A 22,835-nucleotide genomic window follows, 5' to 3' on the forward strand; every position below is an offset into this window, starting at 1 on the left:
GTTCAAACTTAAGTGACTATCAACTTAAAATAGACTGCTGTATTGCACAGGATGTTAAATATGAACTTCATGGTAACCACAGATCAAAATCCTTTAATGGATACACTAAAGATAAAGGAATCCAGTCATACAACTAAAGAATGTCATCAAATCACAAGGGAAGAGAGTACGAGAAGAATGGAACAGTGAAGAATTATAAAAAAAAACCCAGAAAACAACAAAACGGCAATAAGTACATATCTATCAGTAGTTACTTATTTTTTTTTAAAGATTTTATTTATTTATTAGAGTGCACACATGCAAGTTAGGGGAGAGGCAGAGTGGGAGGGAGAGGGACAAGCAGACTCCATGCTGAGCACAGAGCCTAACATGGGGCTTGATCTCATGACCTGAACTGAAAGCAAGAGTTTGCCGCTCAACTTACTGAGCCATCCAGGCACCCCTATCAGTAGTTACTTTAAATGTGAATGAACTGAATGCTCCGTAAAAAGACATAGGGTGGACGCCTGGGTGGCTCAGTCATTAAGCTGCTGCCTTCAGCTCAGGGCATGATCCCAGGGTCCTGGGATCGAGTCCCACTTCTGGCTCCCTGCTCCACAGGTAGTCTGTTTCTCCCTCTGCCCCTCCCCCCACTCATTCTCTCAATCTCTCACTCGCTCGCTCTCTCAAATAAATAAAATCTTAAAAACATTGGGTGACTGAATAATGAATCAGGACCAATCTATATGCTATAAGAGACTCACTTCAGACCTAAAGATACAGACTGAAAGTGAAGGGATGCGGAAAGATACTCCATGTTGGGGTGCCTCTCTCTCTCAAATCTTTTTTTTTTTAAAGATTTATTTTAGAGAGTGCGTAAGCAGGGGGAGGGGGAAGGGGAGAAGGAGAGAAGTAGACTCCCCCTCCCCCTGAGTGCAGAGCCTGATGTGGGGCTCAGTCTCACAACCCTGAGATTATGATTTGAGCTGAAACCAAGAGTCGAATGCCTAGCCGGCTGAGCCACCCAGGAAACCCTCAAATAAATAAATCTTAAAAAAAAAAAAAAAAACATATTCCATGTAAATGGAAGTGAAAGAAAAGCTGGAGTAGCAATTCTTATATCAGACAAAATAGATTTTAAAACAAAGACTGTAACAAGAGAGAAGGGCATTACATAATGATAAAGAGATCCCTCCAACAAGAAGATATAACAGTTATGAATATCTATGCACCCAACATAGGAGCACCTAAATATAAAAAGTTAATATTAACATACATAAAGGGAGAAGTTGACAGTATACAATGATAGTAGGGAATTTTAAAACCCCACTCATACCAGGAGACGGATCATCCAGATAAGGAAACAGGGCTTGAACAACACATTAGACCAGATGGGCTTAACATATAAATATACAACATTCCATCCAAAAAGGGCAGAGTGCACATTCTTTAAAAGTGCACATGGAACATTTTCCAGGATCGTGTTAGGCTAGAAAACAAGTCTCAATACATTTAAGAAGGTTGAAATCATATCAAGCATCTTTTCTCACCATAACGATTTTTTACAGGAAAAAAAAACTTGAAAAACATAAACATGGAAGCTGAACAACATGCTACTAAACAACTAGTGGGTCAATGAAGAAATCAGAGAGGGAATTAAAAAAATACCTGGAGACAGATGAAAATGGAAACACAATGCAAATTCTCTGGTATGTGGCAAAGGCCTACCTCAAGAAATAAGAAAATTCTCACACAATCTAACCTTATACCTAAAGGAACTAGAAAAAGAATAAAGCCCCAAATTAGTAGGAGGAAAAAAATAACAAAGATCAGAGCAGAAATAAATGAAATAGAGACTTTAAAAAATGGTAGATGATCAGTGAAACTAAAAACTGTTTCTTTGAAAACATAAAATTGACAAATCTTTAGCTAGACTCATCAAGAAGAAAAAGACTCAGGTATATAAAATCAGAAATGAAAAAGAAGTTAGAACCAACACCACAGAAATACAAAGGATTATAATAGACTACTATGAAAACAAGTTGGACAACTTAGAAGAAATGGATAAATTTCTAGAAATATCTTCTAAGACTGAATTAGGAAGAAATAGAAATCTGAACAGACTGGTTACTAGTAACAAAATTGAATTGGTTATCAAACTCCCAACAAACACAAGTCCAGGACCAGGTGCTTTCCCAAACACCTGAATTCTACCAAACATTTGAAGAAGAATTAGTACCTATTCTTATGAAATTATTCCAAAAAATAGAAGAGGAAGGAGTATTTCCAAATTTATTTTACCAAGCCAGCATTACTCTAATACCAAAACCAGAGACACCACAAAAAAAGAAAATTATAGGCTAGTATCTCTGATGAACATAGATGCAAAAGTTCTCTACAAAATATTAGCAAACCAAATTCAACAATACAAAGGGATCATTCACCACAATTAAGTGGGATTTTTTCCAGGGATACAAGAATGGTTCAATATTCACAACTCAATCAATGTGATATATCATATTAACAAGAGGAAAGAAAAATCATGTATCAATAGATGCAGAAAAAGCATTTAACAAAATGCAATATTCGTTCATGATAAAAAGTCAACAAGGTGGGTTTAGAGGGAATATACCTCAACATAATAAAGGCTATATATGAAAAACAAGCAGAGGGCGTGGATAGACATTTTCCCAAAGAAGACAGATGGCCAAAAGACACATAAAAAGATGCTCAATATTACTAGTCATCAGAGAAATGCAAATTAAAACCACAATGCAATATCACCTCATACCTGTCAGAATGGCAGTTATCAAAAAGACAAGAAATAAGGGGCTCTTGGGTGGTGCAGTTGCTTAAGTGTCCAACTCTTAGTTTCAGCTTAGGTCATGATCTCAGGGTTGTGAGATTGAGCCCCACATCAGGTTCCACACTGAGCACAGAGTCTGTTTGGGTCTCTCTCTGCTCCTCCCCTCTCCCCCATGTACACACATGTGTTCTCTCTCTAAATTGTTAAAAAAAAGACAAGAAATAACAAGTCTTGGCAAGGATATGAAGAAAAGAGAAGTCTTATGCACTGTTGGTAATATAAATTGGTGCAGCCATTATGGAAAACAGTATGGCGGTTCCTCAAAAAATTAAAAATGGGAATGCCTATGTACCACTATGTTTATTGCAACATTATTTACAATAGCCAAGATGTGGAAGCAGCCCTAGTGTCCATCAATAGTGAGTGGATAAAGATGTGTTATAACTACAGTGGAATATTACCCAGCCATAAAAAAGAACAAAATTTTGCCATTTGTAACAGCATGGATGGAGCTAGAGGATATTATGGTAAGTAAAATCAATCAGACAGGAAAAGACAAATACCATATGATTTCATTTATATTTGGAACCTAAAAAAATGAACAAACAAAAAACTAAAGAGACTCTTAAATACAGAGAACAAGACAGTGGTTGCCAGTGGTGAGGTTGGGGGGGATTGGTGAAATAGGTGAAGTGAATCAAGAGGTACAAATTTCCAGTTACAAAATAAATCACAGGAATGAAAAATACAGCATAGGGAATATAGTCAATAATATTGTAATAACTTTGGTGACATATGGTAACTACACTCACTGTGGTGAGCATTGCATAATGTGTAGAACTGTTGAATCACTATGTTGTACCCATGAAACTAATCAGTTATGTCAACTGTACTTCAATTAAAAAAAATAAAAGAAGAATGAGTCTAAGAGTACTGTTGCTGCCGGTAGTAGGTACTGCGGCAGTGCCCTTTGAAGTTCCTCTTTCTACTTAGTACTCTTCTGATTAATGTGTAGTATAAAAGTCACTCTTTGCCTACAAAGATTTTAGCTATGAGAACAGTACAGTATGAGTTAATACAATGTTCTACATAGTGGTATTATATATATTGATAGTACATGCTAATATGTGATACAGATTATAACTACAAAGAAATTAGAAAAAGAAGAGTGACTTAACATAGTATCGTTATCCTTTTGCTGTAAGTTTTGTTTTCTGAAATTCATTGTAAGTTGTGTTTAAATGTAAAAACACATTAGTTTTATTATATAGTCTCTGCACTGGACCAGTAAAACCTATCTGCCTCTGTTTGAAATACTTTTTTCTTCAGAACTTATTTTGTTGGATTAAGAATGACTTTACTAGCACTTAGAGACACTTCTTGTCTGCTTCAGTGTCATAACACACTATGGTGTGATAGACTTCCATGAATCATCTCTTTTTTTCTTTTTTTTAAATCTCTTAATATATTGGGGAAGGGGGAGTATCTTATTTTTTTCTCCCTAAGGGTCAGAATCTTAGATACAGTTTTTTAACATTTTGGGTTAGAGTTTACTTCCACTTAATACAGTCTTTAGGAGTCCCAAAATCTGTGAAGTTCCTTAGAGGAGTGAAATGTCAGGGTAAATATTCTTTTCCTGATCTTGTCTTCCTATTTTATTTATATATGATAGATTTTTTAAAAAGTTGAGGACAGTGCATTTTTTTTGAATGGACCATTTTAAGAGAATTTGGTATAGAAAGTTTTTGAGCTGTTGTGTCTTGCCCAAATCTGATATCAATGTAAAAATTGAATGAAAAAATGTAATGAATGTAATGAATCAAAAAATTTTGAATTGTAGGTAAGTAAACCTAGTGAAATTTAGAAGTAACGTATTAGTAATGCTTGCCATTACTAATACTCAGACTCTTAGGGCACAAAATATGGTATGATGAAAGTTCTTGATGAAAGAAGACTCAATAGCCTAACCAGTAAAGAAGAGTTGACTCAGTTATTTTATATTGGGGGAAAAAACATATAGCCCACAAAAATCATTTTGACTCAATCACTTATGACCCAGGCTTATGTGGGCAAGATACATAGATATCATTAAGATACTTTTCTCTAAGAGTTAACACTGTGTTAAGTAGACAAATCTAAAATACAAAAGGAATAAAGTCAGAAGTACATTGTACCATATGGGTTCACAGAAGGGTGATCACACCCCATTGGGAGAATTTAGAGGCTTCATGCAATTCAGAAACATTGTTTAAGTTGGGCCTACACATCATTCCCTCACAAGAAATAGCTTGAGTACTTCCACATATATTTGAGAAAAGTGGAATAGTGAAGTCTCATTTAATAGAAAAAGAATGGGCTTAATCAGAGCCGAATTGAAATTCTAGCTCCCAGGGTGCCTGGATGGTTTAGTGGGTTAAATCGGACTTCAGCTGGGGTCATGATCTCAGGGTCCTGGGATCGAGCCCCACATGGAGCCCGCTTCTCCCTCTCACTCTGCCCCTCCCCCCATTGGTGTGCGCACGCTCTCTCAAATAAATAAATAAAATCTTAAAAAAAATCCTAAGTTCCCATGTTGTATCTGTGTCACTTTGGGCAAATCAGGGATGTTTAGGCCATCTATAATGTATTCATGATGTTTACATGAGAAAGTTTATGTAAGATTTCTGGCAAAATATGTGACACATAGTGGTTTAGTAAGTAGCCTTTCCCCCTCCTTTCCCCTACTTTATGTCAAAAATTAATGGAGGAAAAGACTAGAAGGTAAGTTGGAACCAGAGCAATGAATGCCAGGATAAGCAGTTTGAACTACATATATCAAACAGTTTGGAATTGACACTGAGAGCTAGGTAAGTCTGGCAGCATTGCCTGTAATAGATGTTTAGGGATGATAGGGCCATGGTGATTGGTTAATGGGGGCTATTATAATCTAGGCAAGATTGGTACATTTCACAGTACCAATGTGGGTGGTCCCCCCACCCCTCCTTTATCCATGGCTTCATTTTCTGCAGGTTCAGTTTTGTGAGGTCAGCTGCTGTTGAGAAGCAGATGGAGGATCATCCTCCTGATGATCATCAGAAGGTCAATTGTAGCCTAACAGTACATCGTAATGCCTGTGTCATTCATCTTACTTCATCTTATCATGTAGGCGTTTTGTCATCTCACATGACAGTAAGTGTGGGTGTAATACAGTAAGATATTTTGAGAGAGCACATTCACATAACTTTTACTACCATATATTATAATTGTTTTATATTAATAGTTAATCTCTTACTGTGTCTAACTTATATATTAAACTTTATCATAGGTATGTATGTATGATCATCAGAGATATTGTCCTGTAGTTTTCTTTTTCTTGTAGTGTCTTTTTTTGGTATCAGGGCAATGCTGGCCTTATAGAATAAATTTGAAAGCTTTCCTTTCTCTTCTATTTTTGGAATAGTTTGAGAAAGATAGGTATTCTTCTTTAAATGTCTGGTAGAAACGTCTCTGAAACCATCTTCTCCTGGACTTTTGTTTTTGAGAAACTTTTTGATTACTGATTTAATTTCATTGCCAGTAGTCAGTCTTTTCAAATTTTCTGTTACTTCCTGGTTCAGTTTTGCAAGGTTATGTTTCTAGGAATTTATCCATTTCTTATAGGTTGTTTCTTATAGGTTATTCTTATTTGTTGGCGTATAATTTTTCCTAATATCCTCTTATAATCCTTTGAATTTCTGGGGTGTCAGTTATTTCTCCTTCATTTCTGATTTTACTTGGTTCCTCTTTTTTTTTTTCAATAAGTCTGGCTAAAGGTTTATAAATTTTATTGATCTTTTCAAAGAACCAACTGCTGGTTTTATTGATTTTGGGGGGAGGGTCTATTTCATTTCTCCTCTAATCACTATTATTTCCTTCCTTCTGGTTTTGGGCTTTGTTCTTTTTCTAGTTACTTTAGGTGTAAGGTTTTTTATTTGTGATTGTTCTTGCTTCTTGATGTAAGCCTGTACTGCTTAATCTTCCTGAGTTTTTGTTGCATCCCAAAGATTTTGGACCATTGTGTTTTCATTTTCATTTGCCTTTGTTTTGTTTTGGTAATTTAATAACCAATAACAAAATTGTACAGAGAATGCCCATAGAGGTTCAGAGATCAGGGTGTTCTCTCATGCAAGGCTTAAGATTTCAGTCTCTGGTATTTGGAATTTAGGCTGTAGTCCTTGTTTTTGAGTGGACCACTGGGTATGTGACACCCAGTCCCTGCTTTTAACCAAATATGAACAGAAGAATGGCCACTTGGCCCAGGTGTAGTAGTAGATGAAGTGTTTGGTTTCATGTGTCACGTAACTACTGAAGTTTCTCCCCACGATGCAGTGCAAGGTGGGGTTGTACTTCTTGTTAAACTCCTTAATATGAGCTGAAGTGTCCTTCCCTATATTGTGTCTGAGTAGCACACTCCACTGAGTCCTGTTGTGTCTTCTCTGACATACTGGCATTTGATTACAGACTTCCAGTAAGCACATGGTTGCAGAGGAGCAGGGGTGGCGGACTGCAATGGCCTCCTGGGGGAGAGGCTGGTGACGCTCACACCTGGTGGGAGCTACCGTGCTGTTGAAGCCATGGCATCTAAGGAGCTGTATGCCAGCTGCTGCCATCTAGTCTGTCTCTGTGTATTTTGTGATTTCCTCTTTGATTTCTAGGTTAGCCCATTCATTGTTCCACTGTTTGGGGATGGAATGTTCTGAATACATCTATCTGATCCATTGTGTCATTCAAAGCCATTGTTGCCTTGTTTTTCTGTCTGGATGATCTATCCATTAATGTAAGTGAGGGTGTTAAAGTTCCCTACTGTTATTGTATTACTGAAATTCTTTTCTTTACGTCTGTTAATAGTTTATGTATTTAAGTGCTTTTATGTTGTGTGCATAAATATTTAGAATTGTTTTATCCTCTTGTTGGATTGTGCTGTTTATCATTATGTAGTTTCCTTTGTCTCTTGTCACAGTCTCTGTTTTAAAGTTTATTTTGTTCAATATAAATATTGCTACCCCAGCTTTATTTTCATTTAAAAATTTTTTAAATTTAAATTCAATTTAATTAACATATAGTGTATTACTAGTTTCAGAGGTAGAATTTAGAGAATCATCAGTTGCATATAGCAAACACCAATTGCTCATTCCATCAAGTGCCCTCCTTAATGCCCATCTCCCATTACTCCATCCCCCCACTTACCTCCCCTCCAGGCACCCTCAGTTTGTTTCCTAAGATTGAGAGTTTCTTATGGTTTGTCTCCCTCTCTGGTTTTGTCTTAATTTTTGCTCTCTCCCCCTATGATCCTCTGCCTTTTTTCTTAAATTCCACATATCAATAAGATCATATGATAATTGTCTTTCTCTGATTAACTTATTTCGCTTAGCATAATATCTGCTAGTTCCAGCCACATCATTGCAAATGGTAAGATTCCATTCTTTTTGATGGCTGCATAATATTCCAGTGTGTGTGTGTGTGTGTGTGTGTGTGTGTGTGTGTGTGTGTGCACACCACATCTTCTTTATCCGTTCATCTGCTCTTTTCAGATTTTGGCTATTGTGGACATTCCCAGCTCTGTTTTCACTTCCATTTGTATGATAAATTAATCCTTTCACTTTCAATCTGCATGTGTCTTCAGATCTGAGGTGAGTATTTTGTAGGCAGTGTATCAATGGATCTTGCTTTTATACACATTCAGTCACCCTATGTCTTTTGATTATAGCATTTAGTTATTTTATATTCAAAGTAATTATTGATAGGTATATACTTAATGCCATTTTGTTACTTTATATGGTTGTTTTTGTAGTTCTTCTCTGTTCCTTCCCTTGCTTTCTTTCCTTGTGGTTTGATGGCTTTCTTTAGTGAAATGCTTGGGGATTCCTTTTTGTTTATTTTTTGCATATCAATTACAGATTTTTGATTTGTGGTTACCATTAAGTTCACATGTAATATTTTATGCATATACCAGTCTATATTAAGCTGATGGTTGCTTACTTTGAACCCATTCTAAAAGCACTAAATCTTTAATCCCCACATTTTATGTATATGATATAATATTTCATATCCTTTTGTGAATCCCTTGGCTGACATTTTAGAAATAATTGATTTTTACTACTTTTGTGCTTTAACCTCTGTTCTGGTTTTATAACCGATTGATCTAGTACTTTTATTATATTTGTATTTACCTGTGAAATTTGTTCCTTCCCTAATTTTCTTACTCTTGATTATGGTTTTTCCTTTCCACTCAGAGAAGTTCCTTTAACTTCTGTTGGTGTGGGAAAGTCTTTATCTGTTCTTTTCTGAATGATAGCCTTGCTGGGTAGAGTATTCTTGGTTGCAGGTTTTTTCTTTTCAGCACTTTGACTCTATCATGCCACTCCCTTCTGGCCTGCAATGTTCTGCCTAAAATTCAGTTGATAGCCCTATGGGGTTTCCCTTGTATACAAGTAACTGTTTTCTTTTCTCTTGCTGTTTTTATTTTATTTTATTTTTTTATTTTTTTTTAAGATTTTATTTATTTATTTGACAGAGAGAGACACAGCGAGAGAGGGAACACAAGCAGGGGAAGTGGAAGAGGGAGAAGCAGGCTTCCTGCCGAGCAGGGAGCCCAATGTGGGGCTCGATCCCATGACTCTGGGACCATGACCTGAGCCAAATGCAGACGCTTAATGACTGAGTCACCCAGGCTCCCCCTCTCTTGCTGTTTTTAAAATTCTCTCTTTTTCACTACTTTTTGCCACTTTGTTATGTATCATGGTGTAGACCTCATTGGGGGTTATTTTCTTGGGAGTTCTCTGTGCCTTCTAGATATGGACATCTCTTTCTTTCCCCAGATTTGGGAAGTTTTCAGCTATTCTTTCTTCAAATAAGTTTTCTCTTCCCTTTTCTCCTGTTCTCCTTCTGGGATCACTATAATGCAAGTATTATTACACTTGATGATGTCAGTCAATTCCCATAACCTATTCTAATTTTTATTATTCTATTTTTTTTGTTCATCTTGGTTGCTTTTCATTACTCTGTCTTTTAATTTGCTTATCCATTCTTTTGCCTTTTCTAGTCTGGCATTGATTCCCTCTAGCGTATACAATTTTAATTTCAGATACTGAGTTTTTCATCTCTTTTCTTTTGGTTCTTTTTATCTGATTGCAGGCCTGAAATCAGACCACATGCCTGCCCTCAGTAAGTCTTCTGAGGCTGCAGTTACACTGCTGTGTGTGGTTATCTTCCCCTCTTCCCAGCACAGGAGTCACTTTGAAGTGGTGCTGTTCCCCAGTTGGGCTGCTTTGGAGGGATGCTTGCCAAGTGGGACGGGGTTGGATGGGGCAGATCTGCAGGAGAATGTAGGGTCAGGGTGTGTGGTGTTAGCAAGCTAGATGGAGTATGTTCCCAGAAGTGTCCAGCTCTCTATGCTTGGGGGTGGAAAGAGGAATGACACCCATCGGCTCTTTTGTTCTTGAAGAAGTCTTCTTAAGATCCTGCCTCTCCAGCATATGTTCTGAGATTAAATAACTCTTCTTCCTGCATACCCCAGGCCCTTTTCAAATTGTTGCTTTTATGCTGGGTCTTTCAGAGCAAGGACTCAGTTTCCTATCACCTTCTGGCTCTGCCAGAGCCAGGCCTTGCTGATTTTAAGCCCCACTGGTTGTAAAAACTCAAGTTAATCCTTACTGGTTTTCAAAGCCAAATGTGGGGATTGTTTTACCAGTGCAAGTCTCATGTGGGGTCTTCTCCCTTCTCTGTGCTTGTGGTAACCCTCCCATTTGTGGTTAGTCTTGCCAGGAGTTAGTTTGCTGATTATGTCTCTGTCCCTCTTACCCTTTTTTTATGTGACCTCTTCCCCATGATTAACTTTGGAAAGTTTGTTCTGCCAGTCTTTGGGTCATTTTCTAAGTTAGTTCCTCTTTTTTTTTTTTTTAAGATTTTATTTATTTGTCAGAGAGAGAGAGAGAGAGAGAGAGAGTGAGCATGCACAAGCAGGGGGAACAACAGGCAGAGGGAAAAGCAGACTCCCTGCTGAGCAAGGAGCCTGATGTGGGACTCAATCCCAGGACTTCGGGATCATGACCTGAGCCGAATGCAGACGCTTAACCGACTGAGCCACCCAGGCATCCTGTTAGTTCCTCTGATGTGGCTTTCTAGGAGTGTTTGTGGGACGAGGTGAGCTCAGAATCCTCCCAATCTGCTATTTTTCTCCTGCACCTTACATCTGCACCATTTTAACATTCCTAGCAACAGTGCATAAGGGTTCCAATTTTCCACATCCTGGCCAATGCTTGTTATTTTCTGGGGGAAAAAATTTTTTTTTTCAAAGATTTTATTTATTTATTTGACAGAGACACAGCAAGAGACAGAACACAAGCAGGGGGAGTGGGAGAGGGAGAAGCAGGCTTCCTGCCAAGCAGGGAGCCCGAAGTGGGGCTTGATCCCAGGACCCTGGGACCATTACCCAGCCGAAGGCAGACTCTTAACGACTGAGCCATCCAGCGCCCTGTTATTTTCTGAATTTTTGATTGTGGCCATCCTAATGGTTTGGAGTCATGATTTGCATACTCCTGATAGTGATGTTGAACATCTTTTCATGTGTTTATTGGTCGTTTCTATTTTTTTGGAGAAATGTCTATTCAAGTCCCTTGTCCATTTTTAAATTGGACTGTTTGAGGTTTTTTTGTTATTGTTGAGTTGAAGGACTTTTTTTCTGGGTATTAACCCTTTATATATATATTATGGCTTGCAAATATTTTCTTCCTTTCTGTGGGTTCCCTTTTCACTGTTGTTTCCTGTGCTGCACGGACGTTTTAAAGTTTGATGTAGTCCCATTTGTCTGTTTTTTTTTCTTGTTGTCTGTGCTTTTGGTGTTAAATCCAAGCAGTCATGCCACATCTAGTGTCATGAAGTTTTTCCTCTGTGATTTCTTCTAGGAGTTTTATAGTTTCAGGCATCAGTGTTCCTAAGATTTATAGGTTTGTAGTTTTCTCATAGTCTTTGTTTAACTTTGGTATCGGGGTAGTGCTGGCCTCATTGAATGAGTTAGGATGTTTTCTGTCCTCTTCAATTTTTTGGGAAAAGTTTGGAAGGAATAATATTAGTTCTTCTTTAAATGTTTGGTAGAATTCACTAGTGAAGCCCTTAGGTCTAAGTCTTTAATTTGTTGGGAGATTTTTGATTATTGATTCAATCTTCTTAATAGTTATGTCTATTCAGATTTTCTATTTCTTTGTGATTTAGATTTTGTTTCCTAGGAACTTGTCAATTTCATACTCAATTTGTTGTACAATTGTTCATAGTATTCTCTTATAATTCTTTTTATTTTTGTAGAGTCAGAAGTAATGTTCCCACTTTCATTTCTGATTTTATTAATTTGAACCTTGTCTCTTTTTGTCTTACTTGATTCAGCTGAAGTTTTGTCAATTGTGTTGATCTCTTCAAAGAACCAACTTTTGGTTTGTTTTCCTCTATTGTGTATCTGTTTTCTATTTCATTTATCTCTCTTCTAATCTTAATTTCATTTCTCCTAGCTTTGGGTTTAGTTTGTTTTCCTTTTTCTAGTGTTTTTTTTTTTTTAAGAATTTATATATTTATTTGACAGAGAGAGAGCACAGATAGGCACAGTGGCAGGCAGAGGGAGAAGCAGGCTCTCCACTAAGCAGAGAGCCCGATGCGGGCTCAATCCCAGGGCCCTGGGATCATGACCTGAGCCAAAGGCAGACGCTTAACTGACTGAGCCACTCAGGTGCCCCCTTTTCTTGTTTAAGTTGTAAAGCTAGATTTGAGATTTTTGATTTGAGATTTTATTTGAGATTTTAAAAAATATGTTTATAGCATAAGTTTCCTCCTTAGCACTGCTTTCACTGTGGCTACTTGTCAGTTTTGGTATGTTGTGTTTTTATTTTCATTTGCTAAGTATTTTCTGTTTTGTGATTTCTTCTTTGATCCATTGGTTGTTTAAAAGTGTATTATTTTTCCCAGTCCTGCCAATTTCCCATTTTTCTTTTGTCATTGATGTCTAAATCCATCCTTTTGTAGTTAGAAGATACTTGGTATGCTGTTTATCTTTTTAAATCTATGAGGCTTAATTTGTGGCCTAACAATGGTCTATTCTGGAAAATGTCCCATGTGCACTTGAGAAGGATGTGTATTGTGTTGTTGGGTAGAGTGTTCTTTTTATGTCTTAGATCTAGTGGGTTTATTGTGTGTGTTGTTCTCTATTCTGTCTGGTTGTTCTATGCATTGGAGTATTGGAGTCTCCAGTAATTCTGGAACTATTTGTCACTTCATTTCTTTTAGTTTTTGCTTCTTGTATTTTCATGATTTGTCATTACAGGCATAAATCTTTGTAATTGTTATATCTTCTTGCTGTGTTGATCCTTTGTTAATTTATAATATCTTTCTTTGTTTCTTGTAACATTTTTTGACCTGGTACTAGTATAGCTGTATTTGCTCTCTTTTGGTTACTATTTGCATGGAATATTTTTTCCATTCTTTTCATTTTAACTTGTTTGTGTCTTTGGACACAATTAGTAATTATTAAATTTTGATCTAAAATTTTTAATTTCTGATTTTCAGTTTATTTTAAATTAGTCCTCCTTAGGTTGTATAGGAAATAAGATTTGGTGTTACAAATGAAAGTTACAGTAATATCAGCTTTTACTTTAATAATTGCTTTTTCTTCTTTAGATGTATTAGTCTCTTAAATCTGTAGAAAACAAAATGTGGTTACAAACCATTGCTACAGTAATACCAGCTTTTGTAATTACCCATGTATTTACTTTTACTGAACTCTTTATTTTTCCATATGGCTTTGAGTTACTGTTTAGCATTCTTTCTTGAATGCTTGAATATTTCTTGAATATATATTTATTTGACAGAGAGATAGAGAGTACAGATAGGCAGAGTGGCAGGCAGAGGGAGAAGCAGGCTCTCCGCTGAGCAGAGAGCCCAATGCGGGGCTCGATCCCAGGGCCCTGGGATCATGACCTGAGCCAAAGGCAGACACTTAACCGGCTGAGCCACTTGTCTCTCTTGAATATTTCTTGCAGGCTGGGTCTAATGGTCACAAACTGTCCCAGCTTTAGTTTATCTGGGAATGTCTTAATTCTTCCCTCACTTTTGAAGGATATTATTGCTGATACAGTATTTTTGATTGACAATTTTTGTCTTTTAGTACCTTGAACATATCTGCCCACCCTTTCTGGCTTCCTAAGTTTCTTATAAAAAAATCTGATACTCTTATTGAGGAATCCTGTATCTGATGATTTACTTTTCTCTTGTTATAGATTCTCTTTTTATCTTTGTCTTTTGGAAGCTTGATTATGATGTCTTGGTGTGGTTTTCTTTTTTTTTTTTTTAAGATTTTATTTATTTATTTGAGAGAGAGAGAATGAGAGATAGAGAGCACGAGAAGGAAGAGGGTGAGAGGGAGAGGCAGACTCCCTGCCGAGCAGGGAGCCTGATGTGGGACTCGATCCCAGGACTCCAGGATCATGACCTGAGCTGAAGGCAGTTGCTTAACCAACTGAGCCACCCAGGCGCCCTTGGTGTGGTTTTCTTTGAGTTCTCTTTTGTAGAACTTTTTGAATGTTTATATTCATCAAATTTGGGGAGTTTTTAGTCATTATTTCTTCCCTTTTCTCTCTCTCTCACTCTTCTAGGATTTCTACAATGTGTATATTGGTCTGTGTGGTGTTCCACAAGTCTTTTAGGTTCTGTTCATGTTTCTTCAATTTTTTTTTCAGAGTCAATAATTTCCATTGTCTTGTTTCAGGGTTGATAATTCTTCTGCCTGTTCAAATCTTTCCTGAGTCCCTCTAGTGAATTTTTTATTTCAGTTATTGTATTTTTCAGTTCCAGAAACTCTTTTTGGTCTCTATTTAGTTTTCCTGTTTGATGGTATTGATTGTTTTCCTGACTCCACATCTTCCTTTAGTTCTTTGAGCATCTTTATTTATTTATTTGTTTATTTTGTTCAGTCAGCCCCTAAAGCATCTTTAAAAGAGTTGTTTTAAAGTCTTCATTTAGTATAAATCCTGTCAGTTCCTTTTTTTTTTTAGGACAGTTTATTGTTTGGCCACCTGCCCCCCCCCCAAATGTATTCCATCGTATGCCTTGTGATTCTTTTGTTGAACACTGGGCATTTGAATTTAATAATGTAGTACTTCTGGAAATCAGTGTCCAGATTTAATCCAATTCTGCTTCAAGTTCTATTTTTTTTGTTACTTTTTCCCCCTTTTTGATTATTATAGGCCATCTCTATGCTGAGGATTGAGCTGAGGTATAATTTAAGGTCGTCTTAGGTCTTTTCTGAGCATTTCCTTTGGCATGCATTGTCACTTTCTAATTTTACTTGTATATACTCTTATTTTATATTGTCTTGCTTCTGAAAAGAAAAAAGAAAAACAAATGAGTGGGAAGGAAGGACACAAGCCTTTTAAATCCTCTGGAAGTCACTTCAGCCAAGAGGGAGGGACTTGCAGCAATAGATGGAGGTGTATTAACATGGCTATCCACCTCTTTATCTACACCTCTGTGATCAGAAGCTGTAAGCAATCAGCAGAGATCCCTGATATTTGGAGGACTGGGTCCTTTTTGTCCACCCTGATTCCTGAAAACTGTGCAAACTCTCAGGAACGTGCACACAGCTGCTTACTTGCCACTTGACTGAGGATGTGGGGATGGGCCGCTGCTGCTGCTGAAAATGACCAAAACTAAACATCTCAAGTCTTTCCCTGGAAATTGCAAGCCTTCAACAGACTCCACAGAGTTCCAAAATAGTTATATTAGGCAGATTCTGCTAGTGCAATTGTTGCTTAGGTGGGGAAGACAGATTCCTGATGCTTCTATTCCACCATCTTCCCAGAATTTTCTTTTTTTTTTTTTTAAAGATTTTATTCATTTATTTGAGAGAGAGAATGAGAGATAGAGAGCACGAGAGGGAAGAGGGTCAGAGGGAGAAGCAGACTCCCCGCTGAGCAGGGAGCCCGATGCAGGACTCAATCCCGGGACTCCAGGAGCAGGACCTGAGCCGAAGGCAGTCGCTTAACCAACTGAGCCACCCAGGCGCCCCCCAGAATTTTCAAATTAGATTTTAAAGGCATTCCTTCACTGAAATAATTAGCTGAGGTAACTTACATGACATTTATCATAAAGCTACAAAGTTACTTTTTTCTTTTTTAAGTAATAATTTATGTGGTCATTTTACATATGTAGCTTTGGTAAACTAATTACCAATGATTTTTTTCTTTCGGTGAATTTTTGTATGTTTTGTTTTTTAATCTCAGGAAACTGGACAATGACAGTTTGAGTGGATTTTGAAAAATGTCTGAAGGTTAGCGGGCAGCATCTATCTTCTGCCTTTCCCCACTCTTTACAAAAGAATAAATGGGATGTTTGAGAAGAGAGCTATATTAAAAGAAGAGTGTTGCAAATGGCTTCAGAATCTGTGAATGCAAAACAAGCTAGGAATCACTGCACAAAGGGGAAAAGGCAGCAGCAGCAAATAAAGAATAGGTCTTCAATTAGTGATGGTGATGGAGAAGACTCCTTTATCTTTGAAGCAAATGAAGCTTGGAAAGATTTTCATGGTTCCCTTCTTCGGTTTTATGAAAATGGAGAACTCTGTGATGTCACACTAAAGGTGAGACTCTCTTTTTTTCTTTTTCAACCTCTTTATTGCATTATGAAAAATGAAGGTTTCTAGAACCACACAAGGCAGATTTTTGGTGCCATACTTATTTGTTACAGTCAAGGTGATTTTAGTTTTCATCCTTTTTTATTGAAGGTGAAAAGACATAAGGGAAGGTATATAAAGGGAGGTTAGCCTAAGATAAAATTATTGTACTAATTAAATGTTAATATTCATTATTTCTTGGTTAATTTAACTTCTGAGAGTTCTGGAACTTTAAAACGTTAAATAGTTATTAATGAAATTAATAAAGTGCTGTTGACCAGTAAGCTTTTAACTCATGAATTTAGAAATTACTTAGAAAGTTAGGAAGTCTTGGTTATTTATTCAGCTGCACTAGTATTTTAGTGTATGTTCCTATCTGGTAATTTAAGTGCTACTTTAAAACAGTTGTCACTTGAGTGAGATTATCTATACCTGATAGTGAAGTAGAATCTATTTAGACTTGGATGAAAATGTGTAGTAAATTTTAAATCTGTGGTCTATAGAATCATGTTATTCTGCAAAAGACAGTTTTAGTAAAATTGGAAGAGTGATAAAGCAGTGTGGAAGAATCCATGTTCTAATTGTTTGTCATTACTTGTTTAAGGTACTTTTTTTACTATTCTTCTATGTCAGTGTAATATGAAAATTTTTTTTGGTGATTCATATGCATTCATGGAGCATTTTCCACATTTGATTTGCCACTTTGAAATCTCTTAAAATGTTGCTTTCTGCTCTTGATCAGGCAAGTTTTTAGAGCTGAGTCATAGGGATTGAAAACCTACTTCAAGAATCAGATCAGAGAACACTCAACAAAAGTCTATAAACTGAAAGCATAAGCTTTGAGTTTCAGGTCCAGAATGTCTGGGACTATAGTATTATATTGTGAATAAACTGTTACTGTTCCCTATGTATTTCCAAGTCCTAAGATATTGAGAAGAAAACCATTATATAATTCTAGCTCTGTGTGAAATTTAGCCATGTATATATTTTAATGTAGGAACACTTAAGTTTTTTTGTTCTGTATGGTATGTTTAATTTTATGTCATTGCCCTAATTTTCACCCTTGCTGTGAAATTCAGTGACCCACACTGGCTTTGGCAAAAACAAAAACTGTAAAATAGATTATTTTAATTCAGTTATCATTCAACATATCAATGTATGAATGGAAAATAAGAATTGATTTTATAAATTTTATAATTGAATTTTAGAATGATTTTTACAACATAGTGCATACAGATTTTCTTAAGTAAAAAATAGGGATATAGCCATTTTAGGGCAAGTGAGAACTAAACTCATAACTTTATTGCATAACATAGGCAATAGATTGAAATAGAAACTCCCACAGAATCAGTGGTTGAAAACTAAAATACTGTGTTTTAAACAGTGACAGAGATCTTTTGGGAATGAGAAACACTTCATTAATTTCAAGGGACTATCATTTTTACTTTTTCAACTATAAAATTAGAGTGATTAGGTTTTTGTGAGGAATAAGTGAATTGATACAAGTGAAGTCCTTATGGCAGGCTTGGTATAGAATAGATCACAAATATCCTCTATTTGGATCATTATGTGTACTATTATTGTTGTTCCAAGGGTATCAGATAATTCTGCTATGGTATATTTTGTTCCTATTGATTAAAGTATTACAACTTGGGATGCCTGGGTGGCTCAGTCAGTTAAGGGTCTGCCTTTGGCTTAGGTCATGATCCCAGAGTCCTGGGATTGAGTCCCGCATCGGGCTCCCTGCTCACTGGGGAGCCTGCTTCTTCCTCTGCCCACTGCTCCCCCTGCTTGTGCTCTTTTTCTCTCTGACAAATAAATAAATAAAATCTTTAAAAAGTATTACAACTTAATCTTTTAACAGGTCTATTACTGGATTGTTTCTTAACTCTAATTCAACATTTCTTCACCTGTCAGAATTTAACTGTCATAGAACAACTAAGTCAAATAGGGTTATGGATAATTTATGATGCCCTGTTCAACATAAACTTCACTTTTTATATTCATATAACTTTTAGGATTCTTTAATATAAAGTCACTCCATTCTTTTATTAGTATGTTTCCTTTGACCATTATTGCTTTTAATGCACACATTTTATTTTATTTTATTTATTTTAAAGATTTTATTTATTTGACAGAGACCCAGCGAGAGAGGGAACACAAGCAGGGGGAGTGGGAGAGGGAGAATCAGGCTTCCCGCTGAGCAGGGAGCCCGACGTGGGGCTCAATCCCAGGATCCTGGGATCATGACCTGAGCTGAAGGCAGACACTTAACGACTGAGCCACCCAGGTGCCCTGAGACACACATTTTAGAAAGATCATTGAGCTGGCTCAGTCAGTGGAGTATGTGACCCCTGATCTCGGGGTTGTAAATTTGAGCCCTACATTGGGTATAGAGATTACTCAAAAATAAAATCTTTAGGGGCGCCTGGGTGACTCCGTCGGTTAAGCATCTGCCTTTGGTTCAGGACATGATCCCGGAGTGCTGGGATTGAGCCCTGCTTTGGGCTCCCTGCTCAGCGGGGAGTCTGCTTCTCCTTCTGCCCTTACCCCCACTTGTGCTCTCTCTCTCTCTCAAATAAATAAATAAAATCTTTAAAAAAATAAAATCCTTTTTAAAAAAAGGCAGTTATCCAGATTTTATTTGTATATAAGGTCATTAGCTGATTTTTAAATTCCAAAATGAGCACCTATATTAGAAATAACAAATTTATTTAGCATATATTTACTAAGGTCTTACTCTAGTACGTGGAGAGTATAAATAAACTTGAAATTTGAATAATATTCTTTTCTTGCCTTGAAGGCATTTGAAATTTAGCCAGAGATAGGCACAAACACAGTGAATGATAGTACAATTTAGTGATTATCATTTTTGTTATTTTTATGGTAGCAAAGGAGAGGATTTATTTATTTTTTTTAAAAGATTTTATTTATTTGAGAGAGAGAGAATGAGAGAGAGAGAGTACATGAGAGGGAAGAGGGTCAGAGGGAGAAGCAGACTCCCCGCCGAGCAGGGAGCCCGATGTGGGACTCGATCCCGGGACTCCAGGATCATGACCTGAGCCGAAGGCAGTCGCTTAACCAACTGAGCCACCCAGGCGCCCCAAGGAGAGGATTTATGAATTATGCCTGAGAGGTGATTGGAAAGGCTTCACATAAGAGATTATTATCTAGAGGTCATTCCAGGGAGAGGTAAAACTTGTTTATATATTGTTTATTAATGAAAACATTTTGAACAGTATATCCAGTAGCAGGTCTAAAATTATGTATGGGGCAAGCTTCTTAAGGGCAACAATTTGGTTGGATAAAGGATGGGGAAATTTGTCTTGCAGAGGTATTGCATGGCACTCATAATGCTTAAATTATATGTTATAGATCAAAAGGAGTAACATTACAAAGATGCTTATACTCATGCTTTATGTAGTTTGAGGAAATGTAATTCTTATTAAAGATTATAGTTAATTTTACTTAAAGAGGTTAACAGATTATTAGAGGAGGGAAACCTCCCACATCACCTGTTGATGCTGCCACTGAATATGTTTTATTCATATCTTTTGGCTTTTTTTTTTGAAGGTACATGTTTCTGTAATTTTTTAAACAAATATTTATAGAATTCTAATAAATACTTTCAAGACTAAGTGTCATAATTTTTTGGTGTCAAACTTCTAAATGACCAGATATGAATAAGTCCTCCAAAAGATTTCAGGGAAACAAAATATATGAACTACATTATACTAGCATACTTCCAAGAGGTAGAAATGATAAAATTATTAGCCTTATAAATGTAACAGATAACTCCTGACTGGAAGGCAGACAGATCTAATAAAAGAAAAATGATAGAGGAGGTGATTTTATATTTAACACTTAAGCATTCTATGTTAAACAGTGTAATAAATGATCACTTTTACTTTCTGACGTTCAAGTAATAAATTGATATTTTGATTTTTTCATGTTCAGAAAAGGAGCTATTTAAATATTTATATTTGTCCATCCTTGTTTATTCGATCTCTAAAATGTTATCCATTGTTTCCATTATGCAGGTTTTTAAAAAGATTTTATTTATTTGTCAGAGAGAGAGAGAGAGAGAGCGCAAGCATGCCCAAGCGGCGGGGGGGGGCGCGGGTGGCAGGCTGAGGGAGAAGCAGGCTCCCTACTGAGCAAGAAGCCTGATGTGGGACTCGATTCCAGGACCCTGGGATCATGACCTGAGCTAAAGGCTTAACTGACTGAGCCACCCAGTTGTCCCTCATTTCTAAATTTATTTTTTTTAAAGATTTTATTTATTTGAGAGAGCAAGAGAGAGGGAGAGAGGGAGAGAGCACAAGCAGGGGGAGAAGCAGACTCCCCACTGAGCAGGAAGCCCAATGCGGGGCTTGATTCCAGCACCCTGGGATCATGACCTGGGCCGAAGGCAGACGCTTAACCAACTAAGCCACCCAGGCATCCCTCATTTCTAAATTTCTGATGAAGTGTTCTTTCATTCCTAAATTTCTGATGAAATGTTTTTGGTAATTGATAATTATTTTTATGTACCAGAGCAGAAGAATATAGAAATAAAGTTTCAGTAATATAATGAGACTATATAATGTCAAAGGAGAATCAATGCATAAAAAGCCAAATATTTTGATGTTGCTATTTCATACGCATGGCTCAAAGACCTTTTTAAAATTAATATGGGTCTTTATTCTAAAAGCGCACATAGGGGGTGTGATTGTGTGTGTATTAAATATTCAAATTTTAGTTTATTTGAATCAAATTAAAAGAGTTATTGCAAGACAAAGCCTCATGAACAATATGAAAATAGTTTGTGGTCCATCGATTTATACAGCTTGGATAAGAAAGCAGTGTTAAAATAATGTTTAACTGGAAATTGTAGAATTCTGTTTTTTGTAATGGCAGGTTGTTGAAGCAGATTTATGTCATGTGAGATTTACAGATATTTACATAGAAACGAAATCTCAATGGTGGCGTATGCAGATATTCTTTTTTTTTTTTTTTAAGATTTTGTTTATTTATTTGACAGAGAGAGACACAGCAAGAGAGAACACAAGCAGGGAAAGTGGGAGAGGGAGAAGCAGGCTTCCCGCAGAGCAGAGAGCCCGATGCAGGGCTCAATCCCAGGACCCTGGGATCATGACCTGAGCCGAAGGCAGACACTTAACGACTGAGCCACCCAGGTGCCACCAGCATATGCAGATATTCTTAAAAAAAAGATATTTTTAGCCTGTTTTTAAAATGTTTAATATCAGGTTTCAGATCCCATTTTAGGACTGAAGTGAATTTGAAAACATGCCAAGCTTTCTGCTTTAGTCTAGGTTACACCTTGAATCTCAGTAGAATCTAAATCCTGCCTTGTGAATTCTTTTAGAAAATTAAATATAGTATAACTAAGAAATGATTATCCTGTATTTGTTGAAGGGATATTCATTTTTCTTCCACGTTAGTGAAAAAAGGTCAGGGAGGAACATTTATAAACAAAAGCCTTTATACATTGTAATACTCCTCAGGCCTTTTTCTTTAGAAGTTCTCATTTTAAAATTCATTCCCAAATAATGAGACACAACTATAAGTGTATTATACAGTCAAACTGCTACAGGCAAACAGGAAAATTTATAAAACACTATCCTATTACTTGTACTTAATGATTATTTAACATAAAGTGCTTGGAAAACTGGATACTCAGTACCAGAAACTTCCAGATGGAAATAAAGATGTAAGTGTAAAACAGTAAAGTCATAAAAATACTGGAATACCTGAAGTTAACATTTATGGACTATTAGAATGATTCCAATTTTAAGCATAACATCTAAGGCAGAAATAATAAAGACAAAGATCGATTTGATTGTGTAAAAATCTATAGGGGGTGAATAAAAAAAAGTACATCATAAAAGAGAAAAGCTTGAAATATGACAAACGACTCACACTCTAAATGTATGAGGAGTTCTTACAAATACATATGAAAAAAGTCACATAGGAAAAAGTTCATAGATAAAAATAGCCCCAAATTAATGAATGATTCAATGATATATTAGTAAAAGATAAAACAGTGGGATAATATTTCATTCATCAAATTGACATATTTTTTAATAAGTTAGCAGTCAAAATATGGCACAGATATTGTAGGTAGATCAGAAATAGACAATTTAGCAGTGTAAATCCAAACTGCACCTATACTTTGAAATACCATTTCTACTTTTAGGAATTTATCTGTAGGAAATAATGGAGTGTGAACAGATTTAGTGAGCAAAGTTTACTGTGTCAATAACAACAGCAAACTATTGACAGTAGTGTAATTTTTCAACAAATAAGGTAAGATTTCAGTGTTTTTATTATTTCAAAATAATTTAAGAAATGAAAAAACTTTAGTTAAGCTCTTAGTAAATA

The 22,835-nt window shown here is 36.4% G+C and overlaps 1 protein-coding gene and 1 pseudogene across 5 annotated transcripts in view; one reads left to right on the forward strand and one right to left on the reverse strand.

Annotated features, from left to right (window-relative positions):
* KLHL8 (kelch like family member 8) overlaps positions 1 to 22,835 on the forward strand; it is a 58,578-nt gene that overhangs the window by 14,913 nt on the left and 20,830 nt on the right. For all 5 annotated transcript variants that reach the window (XM_028117800.1, XM_028117803.1, XM_028117802.1 and 2 more), the window contains one exon: positions 16,063 to 16,418. In XM_028117800.1, the coding sequence (XP_027973601.1) occupies positions 16,209 to 16,418 (210 nt within the window). In that variant the 5' untranslated portion in view covers positions 16,063 to 16,208. The remainder of the gene's footprint in view (positions 1 to 16,062; positions 16,419 to 22,835) is intronic.
* Positions 7,025 to 7,246, reverse strand: LOC148164895 (dynein light chain 1, cytoplasmic pseudogene; annotated as a pseudogene).

This window comes from Eumetopias jubatus, unplaced genomic scaffold (assembly GCF_037043125.1).
Source record: "Eumetopias jubatus isolate StellerSeaLion01/CBP00866 unplaced genomic scaffold, mEumJub1_p1.0 scaffold_2, whole genome shotgun sequence".
NCBI classification, from domain to species: Eukaryota; Metazoa; Chordata; class Mammalia; order Carnivora; family Otariidae; genus Eumetopias; species Eumetopias jubatus.